The sequence below is a fragment of the Mus caroli genome, unplaced genomic scaffold (assembly GCF_978045245.1).
Source record: "Mus caroli unplaced genomic scaffold, Mus_caroli_1 scaffold_4, whole genome shotgun sequence".
Lineage (NCBI taxonomy): Eukaryota > Metazoa > Chordata > Mammalia > Rodentia > Muridae > Mus > Mus caroli.
This window is the reverse complement of record NW_028227259.1, coordinates 89,389,097-89,413,856: the sequence shown is the minus strand read 5'-3', so window position 1 is coordinate 89,413,856 and position 24,760 is coordinate 89,389,097. Positions and strand designations below refer to the sequence as shown.

The window sequence follows — 24,760 nt, the reverse complement described above, 5'->3', positions numbered from 1 at the left end:
TTTCTCACAGCAATATGTTCCACTCTGTGAGACCTTAGTTCTAAACATACAACATATACACTCTACACTGAGCCCGTCATCCTGCAACACAAATGAACTGAGGTTTCTCAGTGTACACTCAAATGTTTTATGTTCTTATATAAAGATACTTATTTTCTTGTGGAAAATGGCGATTTTTCATGCATTCATTCCTCTGCATGTGAATATCAAATATATCGTTACATTGTATTATAATTGATTTTAAAAGTTGCTGTTTGACCAGAACTCCCTGAGACTAAACCACCAACAGTCTTAAGTCAGGGTTTCTATTCCTGCACAAACATCATGACCAAGAAGCAAGTTGGGGAGGAAAGGGTTTATTGAGCTTACATTTCCAGGGTTTACTGAGCTTACATTTCCAGATTGCTGTTCATCACTAAAGGAAGTCAGGACTGGAACTCAAGGAGGTCAGGAAGCAGGAGCTGATGCAGAGGCCATGGAGGGATGTTCTTTACTGGCTTGCTCAGCTTGCTTTCTTAGACTACCAGCCTAGAGATGGTCCCACCCACAAGGGGCCTTCCACTTTGATCACTAATTGAGAAAATGCTTTACAGCTGGATCTCATGGAGGCGCTTCCCCAACTGAAGTTCCTTTCTCTGTGATAACTCCAGCCTGTGTCAAGTTGACACAAAACTAGCCAGTACACCAACCAAAGAGTACACATGGAGGGACCCATGGCTCCAGCTGCATATGTAGCAGAGGATTGCCTTGTCTGCCATCAGGTCCTTGGTCCTGGGAAGGCTCAATGCCCCAGTGAAGGGGAAGGAACCCAGGGCAGTGAGGTGGGAATGGCTGGGTGGGTGGGGGAGCACCCTCATAGAAGCAGGAAGGAGGGGAGGGGATGCAATAGGGGGGTTGTGGAGGGGAAACCAGGAAAGGGGGATAACATTTGAAATATAAATAAAATATTCAATTAAAAAAAAGTTGCTGTTTGAATTGATTTGAGTTTCACACCAACAAATGTTAAGTGAAGCTTGACTTAGGATTAGGAAATGGTTTCCTACAATGTCTGCAATGATCCTAAACATACTTCTACAGAACAGATTTATGGGAAATTGCATAGATGCTCAACCTCCTCTAATATCAAATACTCACCGAAGGTTTACTTCTTTATGTAAAAACTAAAAAGAACACAGCTTTTCTTGCTAGTTTGCAAATTTGCCTGTCTTTTAACAGTAAAATACTTTGACAATTATCCATAAATGTTAGGCATGTATTTTTGTATGTCTATGTCTACACAGTCATAAAAATTAAGAAGGGCTCACAAGCAGTAAAAGTTTATGAATTTCTTACATACTTATATGCATCTATGATATTTGTAGATTCAATTACTTCATAGTAAGTGGACAGCAATACTCTCACCAAAGAAATGTAGGTTGGTGGAACACCAAGTTAAAAGATCTATGGGCATATAATGTACTGAAGAATAATCCTAATTTCTGTGGGAATAAAACAAACATTTCACTGTGCAGTAGTGTTGTACACCTTTAATCCCAGCACTCAGGAGGCAGAGGCAGGTAGAGCTGAGTTTGAGGCCAGACTGGTTAACTATATAGGACATATATATATATATATATATAACTATATAGGACAGCCAAGACCACAAAGAGAAACCTTGTCTCAAATAAACAAAAATAAACAAACTTCAGTTTTTCCTTTGTTGTATACACAGAAAACTTAGACGTAAAAACTGTTTTTAAAGCCATCTATTTCAAAAATCAAACGATCACAAAATATTTATTTTATTTCAAAAAGTGGGCAGTGCAATAAAATTAGCTCAACAAAACAGTGATTTTTTAAAAAATTATAATATGTCTATTTAGAACTAAGGTTCAAACTCATTCAAAAGCAAATAGTTAATAGAATAAAATTAGTTACTAAATGTTTAATTTTTAAAAGTACCAGTAATTTAACCCATGTTTTATTGTTTTCGTTTTTTCCCTTTTTCCTTTTTTCAGGACTATTATCACTTAGGGGCCCAGATTCTCACCTGAAAACAACCAGCTGGAGCAGTCTTGGCAATCTTCTGTTAAAACAGAGAAGGTAACATGTCAAGGCTTTGCATGAGGTACTCTAGCTTTATGGTAATGAAACTATTAACTAATACTGTCTGCACAAAGCCATGCTGGTATCTCTTTAGACAATACTGTTGCCTCTTGTTTAACAGTACTTTATCTGCCTTATCCTAGGTATGACATCAAGGCACAGGAGATTTAAAGTTCTGTTTGGGTTAATAAGGTCATAAATCAATGAGGTTACATCTTGAGAAATGTGCAGTGATCTCTACATGGTTTTAGCATCTTTAAACATCTTGCCATCAGAGACTTAAGTACACTATAAGGTAAATCTTGTGGGATCATACCATACAAGCAATTCACTACTGACTCAAATATTGATGGAGGGTGTATAGTACACACTGTAAAAGTACAGGGAAAAAGTCAATTCTATGCAATCCCAGTAGAATGACTTAACAAAATCCAAGTACTTTTACTTTCATATATTGCAATTTTCCAACATTTGCAAACCCAAATTTTACTTATGATAGTGTTACCTTTTTAAAGGCTGCTTCAATTTTCTTAAATACATTCTTTTGAAAAAGAAAACTCCTCTACAGAAAGACAATTATCTGCAAATGCTTTGTATTAAATCATCTTTCATATATGGAAATCACTGTTATCCAAACAATTAGCAAACTGAGTTTGAGGTAAAGGTGCAAATTTCTAGGTCGAGGTAAAACAAAGCAATACAAAGAAGAATCACTTCTTAGAGCCTTGTTTTGACTTCAAAGAGATATTAAAAGCAACAAGACTAGTAATTCTGCTTGTGGTGTTTTAGACAGAAATAAAAGCAGGATTTTAGAAGTAGCTTAGCCTTAGATGGTTATATCTTGCAAGAGTAATTCTAAAATGAAGTTCCAAAAATTTAAATGACTTAACCAGATTCTCATAACTCTGCATGGAGAGGCCCTAAACTCCTCAAAGAGTGGTCTAGCAGAGCAAACTCTACATGGGACACACAAAGGCTGAAGGTAAACCTATACAAAATACTATTATTTCAGGTCAGCATCAGATCAAGAGTATGGAAGAAAACTGGCATGTTAAATACACATTTCAAACCCAGGCCGGGAACTTTTCTTCAATTCACTTATCACAGTTTCAGTGAGGTAAAAACAAGGCAACAGGATGTCCAGCAATCTCTTCCTTTTGCTATCAAGCAAAGTATATTTACATCAGGATAATCCCTCAAATATATTTCAGTCATTAAAAGACACCATTCTTCTAAATGTGTCAGTGTTTTTCCTACATGTAAACATGTGTGGACCATGAGCAAATCTGGTGGATATCAGACATTGGACCCTGGAATTGGAGTAAGGACAATGGTCGTTGACATGTGGGTTCTGGGAATCAAACTAGGGTTTTCACAAAAGCAAACAAGTATACTTTGCTACTGAGCTATACTTCCAGCCTGAAAACAATTATTCTTCTAAATGATGTCCAGAGACTTGAAGAGAGACCTTCCCATCAATATTTTCCACCCTCCATACCACCAATTGGCACCCAAAGATAGCATCTCTTTATTTTCCCACTTCTACTACAGGTAAACTAAAAGAAGATCCAAAATGAAAGAAGGAGATGTAAACCAAACCCCAACTATTTTATAGAGTCCTTCCTCAAGCAACTAGCTCTCACAGTGCGAGCCACAGCATGTATACAGGTTTACACAAGCTATATACACAGAAGCTTGTGTGTGTGCATGAGAGAAAGTAAACCTCAGCTCTGTACTTTACAATGCTTATGCTGTTATTCATTAAAGTCGAACCACATAAATATTTAAGGAACAGAGGACACAATACTTTAAAAGATACCTACAAACAAGACAATCACACCCCTTGACCTCCTGAAGCTTTCGATCTGGAAATGTAGACAACTACTTACAAAAGTAAAAATTCATACATATTTTGGGTTAACTATTCTTTGTAAACTATCCTGTAGGGATTCAAATAAAATTCATGTAAAATGTTTATCAGAAAAGATGTTTATTTCTTCATCATAGAGAAAAATCCATGGAATACACAAGGTGCTGTTGTTTCCCAGTATTATTTTTAAAAAGCTCACATTAACAGTCAACTTTTTGGACAAATCAACACAGAAATAGCAGGGAGCTGGTAGACTATCCAAGTATAGAGGGTTAACTGAAACATTACAGCAATTGATGTTTATTACAAAGCCCAATAAATTAAGAATTCCTATGACTAAAATTCATTGTGATTAACACACATAGTTGCAACTTTCTTGTTTTCTGAGACTTGTTTTTTAATCAAGAGTTTCCAAAAGTTATGAATTTATTAAAGGCTTAAGTTTTAGCATGATTAAGATTCCTTTTTTATGGGACATCTCTCTTGTCCCATAAAAAGGTATCTTACCTGCTCCAGAACTCATTCTGTAAACCAAGCTGGCTTTGTACTCAAGAGATCCACTTGCCTCTGCCTCCTAAGTGCTGGGATTAAAGGCCTACATTGCCACCATTATGACTAAGATTCTTATAAATCTTTGTACTTTCCTGTTAAACACATAAAAAAAAAAAATGATACAAATTTCTCTTAACATTCTCACTTTTCTTTAAGTATTACTTATTCGTGTTTTTTTTGTTTTGGTTTGGTTTTTGGTTTTTTCGAGACGGGGTTTCTCTGTGTAGTCCTGGCTTGTCCTGGAACTCACTCTGTAGTCCAGGCTGGCCTCCAACTCAGAAATCTGCCTGCCTCTGCCTCCCAAGTGCTGGGATTAAAGGTACTTATTCATTTTAATACTGCCTTTCATAGGTGAGTGACAATGATCAAGTAACACTAAGCACTTCCACAGTAGGTATCTACTAGCTGCTTGTATAGAGAAATAATCTTGATTTTAACTATAAAAAAGTCACTTGTACCACAAAATTCAAATAAAGTACAATTAGAAAAATTAAGTTTGCGGCTGGAAAGATGGCTCAGTGGTTAAGAGCACTGACTGCTCTTCCAAAGGTCCTGAGTTCAATTCCCAGCAACCACATGATGGCTTACAACCATCCTTAATGACATCTGACTCCCTCTCCTGGTGTGTCTGAAGACAGCTACAGTCTACTTACATATAAAATAAATAATAAATAAATCTTAAAAAAAAAAAGAAAAATTAAATTTAAAAAAACTACTTCCAAATATTCTAAGCATTGGTGACAAATGACATCACAACTCAATAATCAAGTTTTTGTGTTTAAAGTGCATCTTCGATATTAAGTCCACTTCTAAAAGCAAATGATCATTACTTCTCTTCACTGTGCATTGTTGTATAGTACTCATTTCTAAATTATCTTCGCTTTAATAGAAACTATACTGACAACTGAATTTTAATCGCTTTTGTGTTTGCTTCATCTATCATGGCAGCCACCAAAACTACTAAGTCATAAATCTTATCCTGACAATCAAAGGTTGAAAGGATCTTCAGATTTTTTTTTTACAACTGGCTTTATATAATAAGATAAAGTGTCCTCCTTTATTCACTATCAGAATTCTTCCTTAACAGTCCTTCAGAATGTCTCGAGGAACAGGTTTAGTTTCAGAATAAAAAATAAACTGCAATGTGTGCATCGAGAATTGCTTCAACTGGGCAGTTGATGGCACATGCCTTTCACATCAGCACTCAGGAGGCAGAAGCAGGCAGATCTCTAAGTTTGAGGCCAGCCTGTCTGCAAATCAAGTTTGGAGGCAGAAGCAGGCAGATCTCTGAGTTTGAAGCCAGCCTGTCCACAAATCAAGTTCCAGAACAGCCAGGGCTACATGGAAACCATGTCCCTAAGGGGGGGGAAAAATGCTTATGACAAAGACATCGTCTTTAAACATATTCCCACTCAAGACAGACCAGAAAAGTGGAAAAAGCCTAATGACTACTGTTCGGCCCACTTAACAAATCTCCACCTCAAATTTAATGAGCCACAAGCAGAGATTTGTGAAATACAGGGCAGCAAGTGTGCACTATTTTCATCTAAGACTGTCGTGATAGTCCCAGAGCTGAGAAATCTCTCAAGACTGCATCCCATCTAGACTACTCTTCTATGGTTTGGATCCTATACTGGCATCTGTGGTCGCTATATAGTATTTCAGAAGAAATGACATTTTATCAACTAAAGTTCTTTCTTTTATTCTTTCCAAGTCTCTCTAGCCTCCACCTACGTATTCCTCTGCACTATTCTGGGAGATCTGTTGCTAGGACTTTTGGAAGAAGAGGCATGGGTGTTTTTTTTCCCCCTAATATCTTTCTTTCCAAAGTAAGTACTCGAGGAATAAAAGAAGCGATTCTTAGCTTATCCAAAAGATCAGTGAGAAGCTACTTACAGGTATTTCTCGAGATTAATAATCCATCTGAATGAATTAAACTAGTCTACTCACTAGTCTAACAATGCTAACTGTGACGTTATTTTCGAAAAAGTCAACCAAAAAGACGACAGTTCAGAAAAATACGCATTACATCCGCAAAATCCGGCCAGGAAACCTGCCCGGGGGCAGGTTCCTCAAAGCAAGCCCTCTCCCAACCGCTCCCGGGAGTGACGAGCGAAGCAAAGTCCTGGCCGAGGTGGGAGCCGCCGCGGAGACGAGGACGCCGGGCCCAGCAGGCCAGGCCTCGCAAGAAGCTGGTCACGATGCGGCCGCCTGCCCGGCGCGAGGCCCTAACCTCCGGCCTCGCCCGCAGGCCGCGGCTCCTAGGTCCCTTCGCCCGGACGCCCCGAGGCCCCGTCCTCCACACTCACCTTTCTCCTCCCGGCTGTCGGCCGCCATGGCTGCCCTCCGGCTTCCGCCACCGCCGCCGCCGCCTCCCGGACGCGAGTCGCGCGGGCGCCGCAGACGCGGCCGCAGGCGCACGAGTCCGTCCGTCAGTCCGTCCGGCGGGCCGCGCGCTTCGACCAGACCTGCTCCACTCAGCTTCCTACGCGCAACCCTTCCTCCCGTGCACTGGTTCTCTTTCCGCCTGGCTCTCTGGCCTCGGACGGCGCGGGCTTCAGCCTTCCTGTTGGGGTTCGGCCACCACAGAGACAAGGGGGAGGAGAGAGAAACAGATGGCGACGGCGGGCGGCGCTAAAATGGAGCCTGCTTCCTGCGCGAAACAATCCCGCTCCCGAAATGCCTTGCGCTGTTTACGCTCTGTGCCTCTCGCGGAACGTCACAGAGCGGGGGACCGGGGCGGGGGCGGGGACGGGGACAGGAGCGAGAAGCGGGACGTAAGGGGGCGTGACTTCGGCACGTCGTCCCGCCCCGCCCGCAACCTTGACGTCCAGGGAACCTCCCTCGTTCCGGAGGATAATTGATATTTAGGCTTCTCTGCTGTGCTTCCTACAGCTCAAGGATGCAGACATCTCACCAGAAACGTTTGGACGGCCTTTAATGGTTAGTGTGAGACACCATCAGAAAGGGTGTTATGTCTTTCTTTGGTTTTACGAGACATTGTTTCTCTGTATAGCCCTGGCTGTCCTGGAACTCACTCTGCAGACCAGGCTGGTCTCGAACTCAGAAATCCGCCTGCCTATGCCTCCCAAGTGCTGAGATTAAAGGCATAAGCCACCACTGCCCGGCTATGTCTTTTTTATATATTTAATTTTCTTTTATTTGATTAGTAGTGTCTACTACTTCTTTTTAAATATTGTTCTAGAGCCAGGGGTTAAGAATAGCTTTATCGTTGGGTGGTAATGGCACTCATCTTTAATCCCAACACTGGAGAGGCAGAGGCAGAGGCAGGAAGATCCCTGTGAGTTCGAGGCCATCCTGGCATACAGATTGAGTTCCAAGACACCCATGGCTACACAGAAACCCTGCTTCAAAAATAAACGAAAAATGTGTTCTCCCTCAAAGGAAGTCTGAGTTTATCTTCTAGTTAAGGCAGCCAAGGTTTGAGTAAACAAATTGAAAGTTGTGGTGATGCCAGGAGTGGTGGTGCACGTCTTGAAACCCAGCATTCTGAAGGCAGAGGCAGAGGAATCTCTGAGTTAGAGCCCAGCCTGGTCTATAGAGTGAACAGTACTGGGATAGCCAGGGCTACAGCAAAACCTTAGCTCAAAAGAAAAACAAACAAAAAAAATGGAAAGGAAGAAAAAAGAAGACAAAAGGGAAAAAGAAACTTGTGAACTTTATTTAAAAAAAAAAAAAAGTTAGCTAGAAAAGGGTGATGCATACCTTTAATCCTCCCATTAGGGAGGAGGCAAGCAGATATCTATGAGTTGCAGAACAGCCTGGTCTACAAAGCAAGATCCAAGACAGCCAGAGCTACACAGAGAAACCTTGACTTGGAAAACAGAGAGAGAGAGGCTATAAGATATATATATATATAAAGGGATAAGATACCTTTTTATGGAGAAAAGCTAGTACAGAGGCCTTCCTGTGCAGCTGAAGACTGAGGGTAAAAGATAAGAGACAATAACCATAAATAAGCACTAATTGCCTTCGGAAAGCACGGACAAAGGCTTTATGAAGATCTGAGGGGCATTCCAGTAACCAGGAATGGAGGTGAATGAGAAGACAAGTACTGAGATGATGTTTGACAAAAGTCACCGCCCGCAGGTTGTGGCGTCACGTGCCTTTAGTCCAAGCACTTGGGAAGCTGATGCAGGCAGATCTCTTGGATGTTAGACCTGCGTGGTCTAAAAGCAAGTTCCAGGACAGCCAGGGCTACAAAGAAAAACCAAACCAAACAAACAGTAGTACGAGATCTTCAGGGAACATAACTTAGAGTAAGCCTACTGGAAAGTAGGAAGTGAAAACACCCTGGATACTCCAAAGTACCATCCTATAGAATGTAAAAGCAAGTAGACACACGTGTAAGAGAGTCACACTCAGAAGATAGCAAGCTCTAGTTTCTGAAACATTCTTCGTGATACTCATGTTTGCTGACCTTAACCCTTTCCCCAGTTCCAGCACGAGAGAGAGAGAGAGAGAGAGAGAGAGAGAGAGAGAGAGAGAGAGAGAGAGAGAGAAAGATTCCATTCAAAAAAGCCCAGGTGCAGTGGTGCATGCCTTTGATCCCAGCACTTGGGAAGCAGAGGTAGTCAGATCTCTGTGAATCTAGGGAGGCCAGCCTGGTCTACAGCATGAATGGAGAACAGCCAGACCTTGTTATACAGACAAACTCTGTCAAAAAAAAAAAAAAAAAAAAAAGTCCTCCAGATCAGAGTGTGTTCTTTCCTCCAAACCTTGTCTCCCTCTACTCGTTCTCATTTTCCTTAGTCCTGGCCAATTTCTCTGGTCCTCAACATACTTCACAAATAAGTCAATTTGTAGGGGAAAAAAAATATAGTCGGAGTATATTTCCCTAAGAAGATTATGTGTGGGTCTTAAGACAGTATCACTATTTAAAGGAGAGAACTTGTCATACTAGATTGCTAATAATCAGTGGATCTCAACCTTCCTCATGCTGTGACCCTTTCATACAATTCCTCATGGTGTCATCACCCCCCAACTGCAACATTATTTTCATTGCTACTTCATAACTGTAATTTTGCTACTGTTGTGAATCATAATACAAGTACTTGGGGAGATTTATATTATATTAATATATTAATATATTTATATTATCATAATATAAATCATAATATAAATAGTAGGGCTGAAGGGGTCACAACCCACAGATTGTGAGGCACTGGCTAATACTGACTGACTCCTGAGTTAAAGTGGCACTCTGTTGCCAACTTGAGATATTTTGACCAGCTCTAAAGATAAAGTTACATTGGGTGGAAGATAGAAAATATGCTTGTTGTTGTTTCTCTGTGTAGTCCTGGCTGTCCTGGAACTCACTTTGTAGACCAGGCTGGCCTCGAACTCAGAAATCTGCCTGCCTCTACCTCCCAAGTGCTGGGATTAAAGGCATGTACCACCACTGCACAGCCATAAAATATATTTCAAGCTATGAAGTCCTTGTAGTTTGAGCTGCTTGTCAGAATCCCTGGGATGATAGTAGAAGACCAGCCAGTCACATTTACCACTTTTGGTTTTATTTCTTGGGAAAGCCTCACTTTCTCAAAAAGTCTATTCTTGACTCTCCAGAATTCCATGATCCTCATGCCTCCGCCTCACAAGAGCCGGTATGTCCTAGCATACTGGGGTTTATAACACTTGGCTAGAGAGAAACGATCACTTATTCTGTCTTCCCATTCAAATTGTAACTTAGAGCTACCAAAATAAGTAACTGGTAATGCAAATGTGCCATAGTCAAAGAGCCATACAACTAAGATATCACCATTTTACAATCACTAATGAAATAAACATCACTGCAACTAGCTATGTGTAATACATTATATGTACATATAGTACATTATATTTACATAAATAAAACTGGGTGTGGTGGCACAGGCCTTTAATCCTAGCATGCAGGAGACAGAGGCAGGCAGATCTCTGAGGCCAGCATGGTCTACATAGTAAGTTTCAGGGCAGCTAGGGCTACACAGGGAAACCCAGTCTTAAATAAACAAATGACAACAGAAAATCAGATGCTAGGTGCCACCTCATATAAGGACTTCTGTGTATAGTGACTTATTGTATTGTCAATTTGACTAGACTCTGAATTATGTAGATTGGTGAGGCACACTTGGGTGTTGTTGTAAGGAATGGTATCTGCTCAGAACCCCCAAGACCAAATTCTCAACAAAAAGGAGATATTTACTTGCCTCAGAAGAGCAGAGGTAAGAGATAGAGGATGTGGAAGAAGGAAAAGGGGACAAGAGAGAGGGTGCAGGAGTATTTGTCCTGGAAGAGAAAGGACTGCCTGTAGGTAGAAAACAGATGTGGCTTATAGGCAAATGGCAATTTATAAAGGGAAAAGGGAAAATCCCATATTAGAATGAGGTGTTTAATTTTAATTGGGCATGTTAATTAGGTGAGATAAAGCTTTTGATTGCTGCTCTTCAATAGTCTCATAGCTGGACTTTGGTAGTCAGCTGTAGGAGGAAGAAGTGGCCAAATAAGTAATTAGACCTTGGTGGCTAGTTTTAGGAATGTAATCTAATGATTTTCATCAAGACTAAAGAAATGGTATAAAAGGGCAAGGCCTGCCAGAGCCTCACACTCAAGTGGGATTGTGTCCCTTCAGGTGTGTCTGAGGTGTTATGTAACAGTAGTTTTCTCTGACAAAGAGTGGAGCAGAGACTGAAGGAAAGGCCATCCAGAGACTGCCCCACCTGGGGATCCATCCCACATACAGTAACCAAACCCAGACACTATTGCTGATGCTAAGAAGTGCTTACTGACAGGAGCCTGATATAGCTGTCTCCTGAGAGGCTGTGCCAGAGCCTTACCAATACAGATGTGGATCTTTGCAGCCAACCATGGGGCTGAGCACTGGGACCCCAATGGAGGAGTTAGAGGAAGGACTGAAGTAGCTGAAGGGGTTTGCAACCCATAGGAAAAACAACAATATCAACTAACCAGACACCTCAGAGCTCTCAGGGACTAAACCACTAACCAAAGAATACACATGGAGGGACCCATGGCTCTAGCTGCATATGTAGCAGGGGATAGCCTTATCTGGCATCAGTGGTAGGGAAGTCCCTTGGTCCTGTGAAAGCTCAATGCCCCAGAGTAGAGAAATGCTAGGGTGGTGAGATGGGAGTGGGTGGGTAGGTGGAGGGGAGCACCCTCATAGAAGCTGGAGGGAAGGGGGCATGGGATGGGGGGGCTTGTGAAGGGAAAAACAGGAAGGGGGATAACATTTGAAATGTAAATAAATAAAATAACCAATAAAAAATTAAAAAAAAAAAAACAATTTCCTCTGAGATTGAAACATTCCATCCTTCAGGGACAGAAACAGTAATCAGAAAAATTAAACAATTCAAACTCAGGAAGTCCCTGAAATTTACCAGATTCTGTAGGCTCCTCTACCTGCCAGAGAAAACAATAAAAGGCATGCGTCACTCTCAGACAACCTGCAAAGAAGACTCTGAGACCAGGAAAGCTGCCTGAAAGAGATTTAGAACCACTGAGTCACTTAGAACAGACATTCCTTTCCAGTCTCTTGAGCTGCCTACAGGCTGGGCATTGTGTCCCAGGTTCCCAGCTTTTGTGAGCTGTCACCCAGGCTGGGGAGGATTTTGATGATAGAGCTGTCTTGGAGTCATTTCTGCTCCTATAAGTAATCTCAATAAAACTCATTGGTTCACCAACTTGGAGTTTGGTGGTACTCTTACTTTCTTTGGGCTGTCATGTGTTCCCTATCTGGGGATGAGTAGACATCTCCCCAAGAAAAGTTGTATTAAATAACATGAGGGTATTTGAGACAATTTACTAAGAAGGAAAGTGACTCCTATCTGAGTCCCCCATCTCATGGGCCAAGGCTGGAATGGAATAAGAGGAGGACAAAGGTGGCGGCTCTGGGTGCATATACCACCCTCACTTCTGCTTCTTTTTTTTTTTTACCATTTTGCCCTTTGTCTTTTTTTTTGATTTTTAATATTTTTATTACATATTTTCCTCAATTACATTTCCAATGCTATCCCAAAAGTCCCCCATAGCGCCCCCCACTTCCCTACCCACCCATTCCCATTCTTTTGGCCCTGGCATTCCCCTATATTGGGGCATATAAAGTTTGCAAGTCCAATGGGCCTCTCTTTCCATTGATGGCCGACTAGGCCATCTTTTGATACATATGCAGCTAGAGACAAGAGCTCCAGAGTTCTGGTTAGTACATCATGTTGTTCCAACAATAGGGTTGCAGATCCCTTTAGCTCCTTGGGTACTTTCTCTAGCTTCTCTATTGGGAGCCCTGTGATACATCCAATAGCTGACTGTGAACATCCACTCCTGTGTTTGCTAGGTCCCGGCATCGTCTCACAAGAGACAGCTATATTTGGGTCCTTTCAGCAAAATCTTGCTAGTGTATACAATGGTGTCAGCGTTTAGAAGCTGCTTATGGGATGGATCCCTGGATACGGCAGTCTCTAAATGGTCCATCCTTTCATCACAGCTACGAACTTTGTCTCTGTAACTCATCCCTGGGTGTTTTCTTCCCAGTTCTACGAAGGTGCACAGTGTCCACACTTTGGTCTTCATTCTTCTTGAGTTTCATGCGTTTATCAAATTGTATCTTATATCTTGGGTATCCTAAGTTTTGGGCTAATATCCACTTATCAGTGAATACATATTGTGTGAGTTCTTTTGTGATTGTGTTACTTCACTCAAGATGATGCCCTCCAGGTCCATCCATTTGGCTAGGAATTTCATAAATTCATTCTTTTTAATAGCTGAGTAGTACTCCACTGTGTAAATGTACCATAATTTCTGTATCCATTCCTCTGTTGAGGGACATCTGGGTTCTTTCCAGCTTCTGGCTATTATAAATAGGGCTGCTATGAACATAGTGGAGCATGTGTCCTTTTTACCGGTTGGGACATCTTCTGGATATATGCCCAGGAGAGGTATTGCTGGATCCTCCGGTAGTACTATGTCCAATTTTCTGAGGAACCGCCAGACTGATTTCCAGAGTGGTTGTACAAGCTTGCAATCCCACCAACAATGGAGGAGTGTTCCTCTTTCTCCACATCCTCGCCAGCATCTGCTGTCACCTGAATTTTTGATCTTAGCCATTCTGACTGGTGTGAGGTGGAATCTCAGGGTTGTTTTGATTTGCATTTCCCTGATGATTAAGGATGTTGAACATTTTTTCAGGTGCTTCTCTGCCATTCGGTATTCCTCAGGTGAGAATTCTTTGTTCAGTTCTGAGCCCCATTTTTTAATGGGGTTATTTGACTTTCTGGAGTCCACCTTCTTGAGTTCTTTATATATATTGGATATTAGTCCCTTATCTGATTTAGGATAGGTGAAGATCCTTTCCCAATCTGTTGGTGGTTTTTTTGTCTTATTGATGGTGTCTTTAGCCTTGCAGAAGCTTTGTAGTTTCATGAGGTCCCACTTGTCAATTCTCGATCTTACAGCACAAGCCATTACTGTTCTATTCAGGAATTTTTCCCCTGTGCCCATATCTTCAAGGCTTTTCCCCACTTTCTCCTCTATAAGTTTCAGTGTCTCTGGTTTTATGTGAAGTTCCTTGATCCACTTAGACTTGACCTTAGTACAAGGAGATAGGAATGGATCGATTCGCATTCTTCTACATGTTAACAACCAGTTGTGCCAGCACCATTTGTTGAAAATGCTGTCTTTCTTCCACTGGATGGTTTTAGCTCCCTTGTCGAAGATCAAGTGACCATAGGTGTGTGGGTTCATTTCTGGGTCTTCAATTCTATTCCATTGGTCTATTTGTCTGTCACTATACCAGTACCATGCAGTTTTTATCACAATTGCTCTGTAGTAGAGCTTTAGGTCCGGCATGGTGATTCCACCAGAGGTTCTTTTAGCCTTGAGAAGAGTTTTTGCTATCCTAGGTTTTTTGTTATTCCAGATGAATTTGCAGATTGCACTTTCTAATTCGTTGAAGAATTGATTTGGAATTTTGATGAGGATTGCATTGAATCTGTAGATTGCTTTTGGCAAGATAGCCATTTTTACAATGTTGATCCTGCCAATCCATGAGCATGGGAGATCTTTCCATCTTCTGAGATCTTCTATAATTTCTTTCTTCAGAGACTTGAAGTTTTTATTATACAGATCTTTCACTTCCTTAGTTAGAGTCACGCCAAGATATTTTATATTATTTGTGACTATTGAGAAGGGTGTTGTTTCCCTAATTTCTTTCTCGGCCTGTTTATTCTTTGTGTAGAGAAAGGCCATTGATTTGTTTGAGTTAATTTTATATCCAGCTACTTCACCGAAGCTGTTTATCAGGCTTAGGAGTTCTCTGGTGGAATTTTTAGGGTCACTTATATATACTATCATATCATCTGTGAAAAGTGATATTTTGACTTCATCTTTTCCAATTTGTATCCCTTTGATCTCCTTTTGTTGTCGAATTGCTCTGGCTAGGACTTCAAGTACAATGTTGAATAGGTATGGAGAAAGTGGACAGCCTTGTCTAGTCCCTGATTTTAGAGGGATTGCTTCAAGCTTCTCACCATTTACTTTGATGTTGGCTACTGGTTTGCTGTAGATTGCTTTTGTCATGTTTAGGTATGGGCCTTGAATTCCTGATCTTTCCAAGACTTTTATCATGAATGGGTGTTGGATCTTGTCAAATGCTTTTTCCGCATCTAACGAGATGACCATGTGGTTTTTGTCTTTGAGTTTGTTTATATACTGGATTACGTTGATGGATTTCCGTATATTGAACCATCCCTGCATCCCTGGGATGAAACCTACTTGGTCAGGATGGATGATTGTTTTGATGTGTTCTTGGATTCGGTTAGCAAGAACTTTATTGAGGATTTTTGCATCAATATTCATAAGGGATATTGGTCTGAAATTTTCTATCTTTGTTGGGTCTTTTTGTGCTTTAGGTATCAGAGTAATTGTGGCTTCATAGAATGAGTTGGGTAGAGTACCTTCTGTTTCTATTTTGTGGAATAGTTTGTGAAGAACTGGGATTTGATCTTCTTTGAAGGTCTGATAGAACTCTGCACTAAACCCATCTGGTCCTGGGCTTTTTTTAGTTGGGAGACTATTAATGACTGCTTCTATTTCTTTGGGGGATATAGGGCTGTTTAGATCATTAACCTGATCTTGATTCAACTTTGGTACCTGGTATCTGTCTAGGAACTTCTCCATTTCATCCAGGTTCTCCAGTTTTGTTGAGTATAGCCTTTGGTAGAAGGATCTGATGGTGTTTTGGATGTCTTCAGGATCTGTCGTTATGTCTCCTTTTTCATTTCTGATTTTGTTAATTAGGATGCTTTCCCTGTGCCCTCTAGTGAGTCTGGCTAAGGGTTTATCTATCTTGTTGATTTTCTCAAAGAACCAGCTTCTTGATTGGTTGATTCTTTGAATAGTTTTTCTTGTTTCCACTTGGTTGATTTCACCCCTGAGTTTGATTATTTCCTGCCGTCTACTCCTCTTGGGTGAATTTGCTTCCTTTTGTTCTAGTGCTTTTAGGTGTGTTGTCAAGCTGCTAATGTGTGCTCTCTCTAGTTTCCTTTTGGAGGCACTCAGAGCTATGAGTTTTCCTCTTAGAAATGCTTTCATTGCGTCCCATAAGTTTGGGTATGTTGTGGCTTCATTTTCATTGAACTCTAAAAAGTCCTTAATTTCTTTCTTTATTCCTTCCTTGACCAAGGTATCATTGAGAAGAGTGTTGTTCAGTTTCCACGTGAAGGTTGGCTTTCTATTATTTATTTTGTTATTGAAGATCAGCCTTAGTCCATGGTGATCTGATAGGATGCATGGGACAATTTCAATATTTTTGTATCTGTTGAGGCCTGTTTTGTGACCAATTATGTGGTCAATTATGGAGAAGGTACCATGAGGTGCTGAGAAGAAGGTATATCCTTTTGTTTTAGGATAGAATGTTCTGTAGATATCTGCCAGATCCATTTGATTCATAATTTCTCTTAGTTTCTCTGTGTCCCTGTTTAGTTTCTGTTTCCATGATCTGTCCATTGGTGAAAGTGGTGTGTTGAAGTCTCCCACTATTATTGTATGAGGTGCAATGTGTGCTTTGAGATTTACTAAAGTTTCTTTAATGAATGTGGCTGCCTTTGTATTTGGAGCATAGATATTCAGGATTGATAGTTCCTCTTGGAGGATTTTACCTTTGATGAGTATGAAGTGTCCCTCCCTGTCTTTTTTAATGATTTTGGGTTGGAAGTCAATCTTATCAGATATTAGAATGGCTACTCCAGCTTGATTCTTCATGTTATTTGCTTGGAAAATTGTTTTCCAGCCCTTTGTTCTGAGGTAGTGTCTATCCATTTCTCTGAGATGAGTTTCCTGTAAGCAGCAAATGTTGGGTCTTGTTTGTGTAGCCAGTTTGTTAGTCTATGTCTTTTTATCGGGGAGTTGAGTCCATTGATATTAAGAGATATTAAGGAAAAGTAATTGTTGTTTCCTGTTATTTTTGTTGTTAAAGTTGGCATTTTGTTCTTGTGGCTGTCTTCTTTTAGGTTTGTTGAGGGATTACCTTCTTGTTGTTTCTAGGGTGTGGTTCCTGTCCTTGTATTGGTTTTTTTTCTGTTATTATCCTTTGAAGGGCTGGATTCGTGGAGAGATAATGTGTGAATTTGGTTTTGTCGTGGAATACTTTGGTTTCTCCATCTATGTTAATTGAGAGTTTGGCTGGGTATAGTAGCCTGGGCTGGAATTTGTGTTCTTTTAGTGTCTGTATAACAGCCGTCCAGGATCTTCTGGCTTTCATAGTCTCTGGTGAAAAATCTGGTGTAATTCTGATAGGCTTGCCTTTATATGTTACTTGGCCTTTTTCTCTTACTGCTTTTAGTATTCTATCTTTATTTAGAGCATTTGTTGTTCTGATTATTATGTGTCGGGAGCTATTTCTTTTCTGGTCCAGTCTATTTGGAGTTCTGTAGGCTTCTTGTATGTTCATGGGCATCTCTTTCTTTAGATTTGGGAAGTTTTCTTCTATGATTTTGTTGAAGATGTTTGCTGGTCCTTTGAGTTGAAAATCTTCATTCTCATCCACTCCTATTATCTGTAGGTTTGGTCTTCTCATTGTGTCCTGTATTTCTTGGATGTTTTGAGTTAGGATCTTTTTGCATTTTACATTTTCCTTGATTGTTGTGCCGATGTTCTCTATGGAATCTTCTGCACCTGAGATTCTCTCTTCCATCTCTTGTATTCTGTTGCTGATGCTGGTATCTATGGTTCCAGATTTCTTTCCTAGGGTTTCTATCTCCAGTGTTGCCTCATTTTGGGTTTTCTTTATTGTGTCTACTTCCCTTTTTAGGTCTAGTATGGTTTTGTTCATTTCCATCATCTGTTTGGATGTGTTTTCCTGTTTTTCTTTAAGGACTTCTACCTGTTTGATTGTGTTATTCTGTTTTTCTTTAAGGACTTCTACCTGTTTGATTGTGTTATCCTGTTTTTCTTTAAGGACTTGTAACTCTTTAGCCATGTTCTCCTGTAATTCTTTAAGTGAGTTATTAAAGTCCTTCTTGATGTCCTCTACCATCATCATGAGATATGCTTTTAGATCCTTGTCTAGCTTTTCCGGTGTGTTGGGGTGCCCTGGACTGGGCGAAGTGGGGGTGCTGGGTTCTGATGATGGTGAGTGGTCTTGGTTTCTGTTAGTAAGATTATTACGTTTACCTTTCGCCATCTGGTAATCTCTGGGGTTAGTTGTTATCGTTGTCACTGTTTAAAGATTGGAGCAGAAGCTGTGTTCCACTCACCAGCAGTCTCAAAATCCTGCGGCGGGGGTCGTGGGTAGCTGATGGTACCCAGGTGCTGGTCCAGCCGGAAGAGGCCTGTGGTCCTACTCAGGCCGGTTTTCTGCTTCCCTAACTAATGCAGTCTCTGGTCCCGCGCGCAATTGGATTGGAGCAGAAGCTGTGTTCCACTCTCCAGAAGTCTTAAGATCCTGTGGCGGGTGTTGTGGGTAGCTGGCGAGTGTCAGCCGACCCTGCGCCCTAGCTACCCCGGTGCTTTTCTGACCGGAAGAGGCTTGTGGCCCTACGTAGGCCGGATTACTCTCTCCCCAACCAGAGCAGTCTCAGGTCCCGCGTGATTGGACTGGAGTAGAAGCTGTGTTCCACTCACCAGCAGTCCCAAAATCCTGCGTCGGGGGGTCGTGGGTAGCTGGCGGGTGTCAGGCAACCCTGCGCTCCAGCTACCCCGGCGCTGATCCGGCCGGATGAGGCCTGTGGCCCTACTCAGGCCGGTTTCTGCTTCCCTAACTAATGCAGTCTTAGGTCCCGCGCGCAATTGGATTGGAGCAGAAGCTGTGCTCCACTCACCAGAAGTCTTAAGATCCTGTGGCGGGTGTTGTGGGTAGCTGGCGAGTGTCAGCCGACCCTGCGCCCCAGCTGCCCCGGTGCTTTTCTGACCGGAAGCTCACTTCTGCTTCTTGTTCCCTCTGACATAACCTGCTCTGCTGTACCCTCTCTAGCATGATGGACTGAACCTGAGAATCCAGCAGCCACAAACAGTTCCTCCATATGCATTGTTTTATTAGGAATTTGTGAGACAATTAAAAACTACCCTAATATGCTATCTATAATCTTGCAAAAAGTCAAACTTAGATCTCATAAAGGCTATAGAGACTGAGCATAACACAACTCCAGCCCCCTTGAGTAATAGCTGCCGTGACTATCTCTGAATAATATTTGTGAATTTTCTGTGTGTACTGTCTATAGGTGTCTTAGTTAGGGTTTTACTGCTGTGAACAGATACCATGACCAACCAAATCTTATGAAAAACAACATTTAATTGGGGCTGGCTTACAGGTTCAGAGTTTCAGTCCATTATCATCAAGGTGGGAACATGGCAGCATCCAGGCAGGCATGGTGCAGGAGGGGCTGAGAGTTCTATGTCTTCATCCAAAGGCAGCTAGTGGAAGACTGACTCCTAGGCAACTAGGGTGAGATCTTAAGCCCACACCCATAGAGGCACACCTACTCCAACCAGGTCACACCTCCAAACGGTGCCACTCCCTGGCCCAAGAATACACAAACCATCACAATAGGTGTCCAAGGTCTTGAAATTTTGATATGTCATCTGAGAACAAATCCGTCTGTATTCATTGCTACCCTGGGGTCCATGTGGGTTTGTGATGCACCCTGAACACATCTACTAAAAAAAGCTATTAGAGTAACTGGCAGAGTTTTAAAACATACATACATTGACTATAGTTGTTTGGATTAGAGTAAAACTCCAGTCTAAGACTAGAGGAAAAGCAGAAACACTGAGAAATGAGTGATTCAATGTCCTCTAAGGTCTATCTTAATAACAGTGAATATCAATAACATTATGATAATCAGATATGAGAAAATGGAAACCATGAATAAAAAAGGAATACATGTGTAGAATAAAGTGCTTTTGATAAGAAAAGGCATGACAATCGTTAATAAAAGCTCATAGGCATAGTAGCACACACCAGTAATTCTAGTATTCAAGAGACAGATAGGCCCATCTCTCTGAATTCAAGACCAGCCTGGCCTACATAGAGAAAGAGAGACCCATCTTTAAAAAAAAAAAAAAAAAAAAAAAAGCTATCATTGCAATGATTAAGTTTTCCATTTTTCTTTCATTTTAGAGATTATATTCTTTCTCCCTCTGTTTCCTCTCTCCAAACCCCCTCACTCTTTCAAATCCATGTCCCCTCTTTTCATAAATAGTTGTGACATGCATCTATATACATAAATATGTGTGTATATACTATTTCCAAATATTTCCATCTGCATAATGTTACTCCTATGCATATTTTCAGGGCTTTCTATTTGGTATTGGACAAATACTTAGTGTGCTCCTCCCTAGAGAAGACTATTTCTTCTGACCTCAGCCTTCCTCAGTTGCCTGTAGTTCTCTGTGTAGATTTAAGGCCTCATGGACTTTCCCAATCCACTTTGGCATGTCCTTTTTCTCCTCATGGTTAGGCAATCATGTCGGTGAGAGTTTCTGGGTGTAGCATCTGACATTACTAGGAGATACAATCTCACAGCAAACAGTTCCTCTGGCTGGTACCATCTCTCCACCCACCCCCTCTTCCACCATGTTCCCTAAGTGGCAAATGTGGGGGTATTCTGTAGATGTATCTCCTTGGACTAATTAATTTTATAAGGTGAGAAGAAATGCCCGCTTCTAAGACATGATTTGTGGGATTGCTACAAAGTCAGCAAAACATCTGTGGTACTTAGCTAAAGGCTGTGAAGTAGATAGCTCACTATTGTTCAGAAAGGAGTTGAACATACTTCCTAATTATATTTTCCTTTAGTTTGAGTGATTTTAACAATTCAATGTGGTAACTATGTTATTTGCATCAAAATTGTATCTACACATACACACACAGTCTGATGCCAGAAATCAATCTCTTGCTCTCTGCTCTCAAGAGATTTTTCTTCTGTAGCTACTTACATATTTGACTATTTAGACAGATACCCATCTCTCCAAATGTGTGGTCATCTTGGTGAGCAGTAATTATAATGGCTAATCTTTATTGTCAAATTGATTAAATTGAGAAAAGCCCAAGTTACTAAAGTATATCTCTGGGTGCATTTGTGAAGTCATTTCTAGAAAGGATTAAAAGAGAAGGCCTACCCTTAATGTGGGTAACACCACCTTATAGGCTAGGGACTTGAAAAGAATAAATGAGAAATGGACAAAGCTAGTACTGTAAGTTTTCCTTCATTATGACTAGCCTAGCTTAGGGGTAGTTTCTGCAGTGTAGTGGCATTACCCTCAAGGGCCCCAGCTTGAAATCAGGCAGAAACAACAATTTGCAGGGTATAGTGTCACCCATCTTTAATCCCAGCTCTATTTAATCCCAGCCAAAGCCAGGAGAATTACAGTGAGTTCAAGGCCACCATGGTCTACATACTGAGTTGCAGGACAACCAGCCTTTCAGTGAGATCTCCAACTTGTAAAAATATCTTTTGGTGGGGGGTACCTTTTATTCTCTTGTAGTAATTTTCTCCATCTCTGAGGCTTACTGCCACTGTCTGTTAATTTAGGCCTAGTCGGGGAAGTTTCTAGCCTCTTTATAACCTAATCTATGCCTTGCTGCTAAAGTAGCTCACTCTTTCTAATCTCTAGCTGGCTGACTAAACTCAACTGTCCTGACTCAAACTCCTCTCCAAGCTGACTTATTCAATCAGGCTTCTCTCAGTTCTTACTGAATTGTTTTGCTTAGCCTCAAACTAACTCTAGCTATATGTTCTAATCTTCTGGCTCATTCTTTCTTCAACCTGTCTTTGTAAAATTCTTCCAGGAAAACTGTCTCCTTTTCTTTGTCTGTCTATACTGCTCTCCCTTTCCTCTCTCTTCTCGTGAGAATTGTGCACATCTTATTCTGTTGAATCTTTCTCTGACTCATCACTTTCAAACATGGGTGCTTTCTTCTACAAACTAACTTTACCTTCATTGTTTGGGATTAAAGGTATGTACATATATTTATGTACATTCCTTTTATTCCCACTAGAGGGAATAAAAGTGTGTGCTAAGGCCTTGGCCACACCACACTAGAAACAGGTTTTTTTTTTTCAGTAAATAACACAATCTCATGTTTCGAAGCATGATCACGTATCCTGCAGCAGCAACTACTTACCCTTTGGCCATAACGTAAAATAAAGACTAAATCTTTGAAAAACACAGGATTGATCTCGGGCAGGGGGAAGGAAGAAGAAATAAAGGCATATAATGGGAAAATAGATACAAAGAAATACACATCTTAGTTGTCTTAAAGCATGCAGGTTTTCCTAGGCCTGTCTACATTCTATCTCTCTTAAAAATCTTAAAACTGCAAAGCTTTCCACCACTTCCTCAGCCTTGTTTTAAATGTAGCTAGGTTTCCCTTTTTTTAATTTAGTCTATCCCAGCCCCTAACCTAAGAAGTGATATTGCCAACATTCCAACTAACCTTGTTATAATAACTTCCTGTTGTAATACAAATAAAATTTGTGGTTTTTTTTGTTCTTTATAAAACAAAAGGGAAACATGAAACAAAAACTGAAATACCAAAACTAGTATAATAATGGTATAATACAAAGTAAGAACTGTTCAGTTTCTCTTCAGTTACAGATGCAAATAAAGAACTCTGCACCCTTGGTAGATAATGAGAATTGGAATAAATATTTGAACCCTTTTCTGACAAAACCCACAATCTAAAGAGAGCTTGTCTTTTTCTTACGTCCCACTGTGATGTGTTTTTAGATTTAACTCCCCCTCATTGCTATAAACAAGAAAAGAACATGAGAATCATATCTACTTCATAGAGTCATTGTGCAAATTTAGCTTATATAATATATTCTTTCCCAGACGCTCCTACCAATACCCAGGGACCAAATATTCAAACATATGAGCTTACAGAAACCATCCTTATTCAAACCACCACACTTCCCTTGTATCTAAAAGTTTGGAGAATGGACTAATACTACATTGCCTAGTTAGAGGATGTGTCACTGCAGGTGGGCTTTGAGTATCAACAGCCCATGCCATTCCCAGTGTGCCTCTCTGCATCCTGCCTGTAGATCAAAAATGTTGGTTCTTAGCTCTTTCTACAACCATGACTTTGCTACAACCATCATGTATTCTAACCCTCTGAGACTGTAAGCCCAATTAAACTTATTTTTATAAGTCTCCTTGATCATGGTGCTTTATTACAACAATAGAGGAAAAACTAAGAGAGGAAGTCATGAGGGACCCAAAGGGCTTTCTCCAATCCCACACCCTCCTTACAGCTTCCCCCTCCTGCTTGGGGTCAAGGCTAGGCCTCCATTCTCTATCCACAGGAACATCCTTGAGTAAAAAATTCTCAGCATGTACTGTCTGATAGTTACTTGACCCTCTGGAAAGTCCCAGGTAGAGTTCAAATGTGTGTCATGCTTGCCAGCCAATAGATTTAAAGGTCAATATGCTTAGCCAATAAGTTTGAACTGTAGCCTTGTTGATGTAACCTGTGCCCCTAAAAAGTATAAAAACTGCTTGTAATAGCCAATCAGGGTTGCCTTCTTCATAACTCTCCTTGAAGGACTGATTGAGGATTAGCCCCGTTGTGCCAGAAAATAAACCTCTTGTTTTTGCATTGATCTGCATCTTGGTATCTCACTCAGGGGCATCTTGAAGTAAATATCACTAACAGAGTAAAAAGTTTTGCTTACAGTAAATGGAAGATGGTAGATGATGTCTTCAAAAGGTATTCTGTTATCTCCTCTGAGTCAAAAATTACTGTAGTGGGTTTGAATAGGAAAGGCCCTGTGATGGTTTGTATATCCTTGGACCAGGGAGTGGCACCATCTGAAGGTGTGGCCTTGTTGGAATAGGTGTGACCTGGTTGGAATGGGTGTGTCACTGTGGGTGTGGGTATAAGATCTTCACCCTAGTTGCCTGGAAGTCAGTCTTCCACTAGCAGCCTTTGGATGAAGACATAGAACTCTCAGCTCTGCCTGAGGCTAGGTGAAGAGACTTGGATTAATTGCAATGACAAAGGAAGTTTCAAAAAAGCCCAGCAGAGACTTTGTTCTCTGGTTAAGTCTCACAAAGAGAAGTTTGAACAAGCATAGCAAGCTTAGAAAGGCAAAATATAAAATATATGGTTCGAGTATTAAAGGCATACCAGAAGTGAAATGGAGCAAAATCTTGTGTTCTAGGAAATAACAGATTAAGGGAGTGGGATCTTGGGGCAAGACCCTACCCAGCTGAATTTAGAACCAGGCATGGTGGTACACACCTTTAATCCCATGAGACAGGCATGCTGATCTCTGCATTTAAGGTCAATCTACAGAGCAAGAACCAGGATAGCCAAGCTTAGGCAGTGAAGGATTTAGAAAACATAAAGCTAGTGATAATGTAATACAATGTAGTACAAGGGGATCATGTTCTAGTTCCTGTAATCAGCAGAACTCAGCAGCTTCAGCCATTTGGCTCTGGCTCTAGAGTTAAGAATGGAAGGAACTACTGGGAAAATTGATGCTGGTTAGCTGGAGCTAAGGAATTAGCAGTGATTAAGAAGAGACCAGCATCACTGAGGTGAGATCTTCTGGAAATTGTTTTCTGGGAGCACAAAGAAGCTGTGTTCCAGAGATACCCAAGGTTGTACCTCATGCTGTGGCTGGACTTGGTAATGTGTAAGAGTCACTTAGGTGATACTGCTTGTGAAGGAATGAAGGGATCATGGAGAGAAGCTGAGGCTTAGCACTGTGAGAGGCCAGGGAAGGCCACTGGAGA

At 41.0% G+C, this 24,760-nt stretch overlaps 1 protein-coding gene across 11 annotated transcripts in view; it reads right to left on the bottom strand.

The window, feature by feature from the left end:
- Ythdc1 (YTH N6-methyladenosine RNA binding protein C1) overlaps positions 1–24,760 on the bottom strand; it is a 130,435-nt gene that overhangs the window by 26,695 nt on the left and 78,980 nt on the right. For 5 of the 11 annotated variants that reach the window (XM_085836809.1, XM_085836811.1, XM_085836806.1 and 2 more), the window contains one exon: positions 2,030–2,065. The exons of 1 other annotated variant lie outside the window; for it this stretch is intronic. In XM_085836809.1, the coding sequence (XP_085692935.1) occupies positions 2,030–2,065 (36 nt within the window). Of the gene's footprint in view, positions 1–2,029; positions 2,066–6,816; positions 7,192–24,760 lie in introns of those variants that run through there. 5 more of the 11 variants (XM_085836812.1, XM_021162488.3, XM_085836813.1 and 2 more) reach the window with 5 other exon arrangements.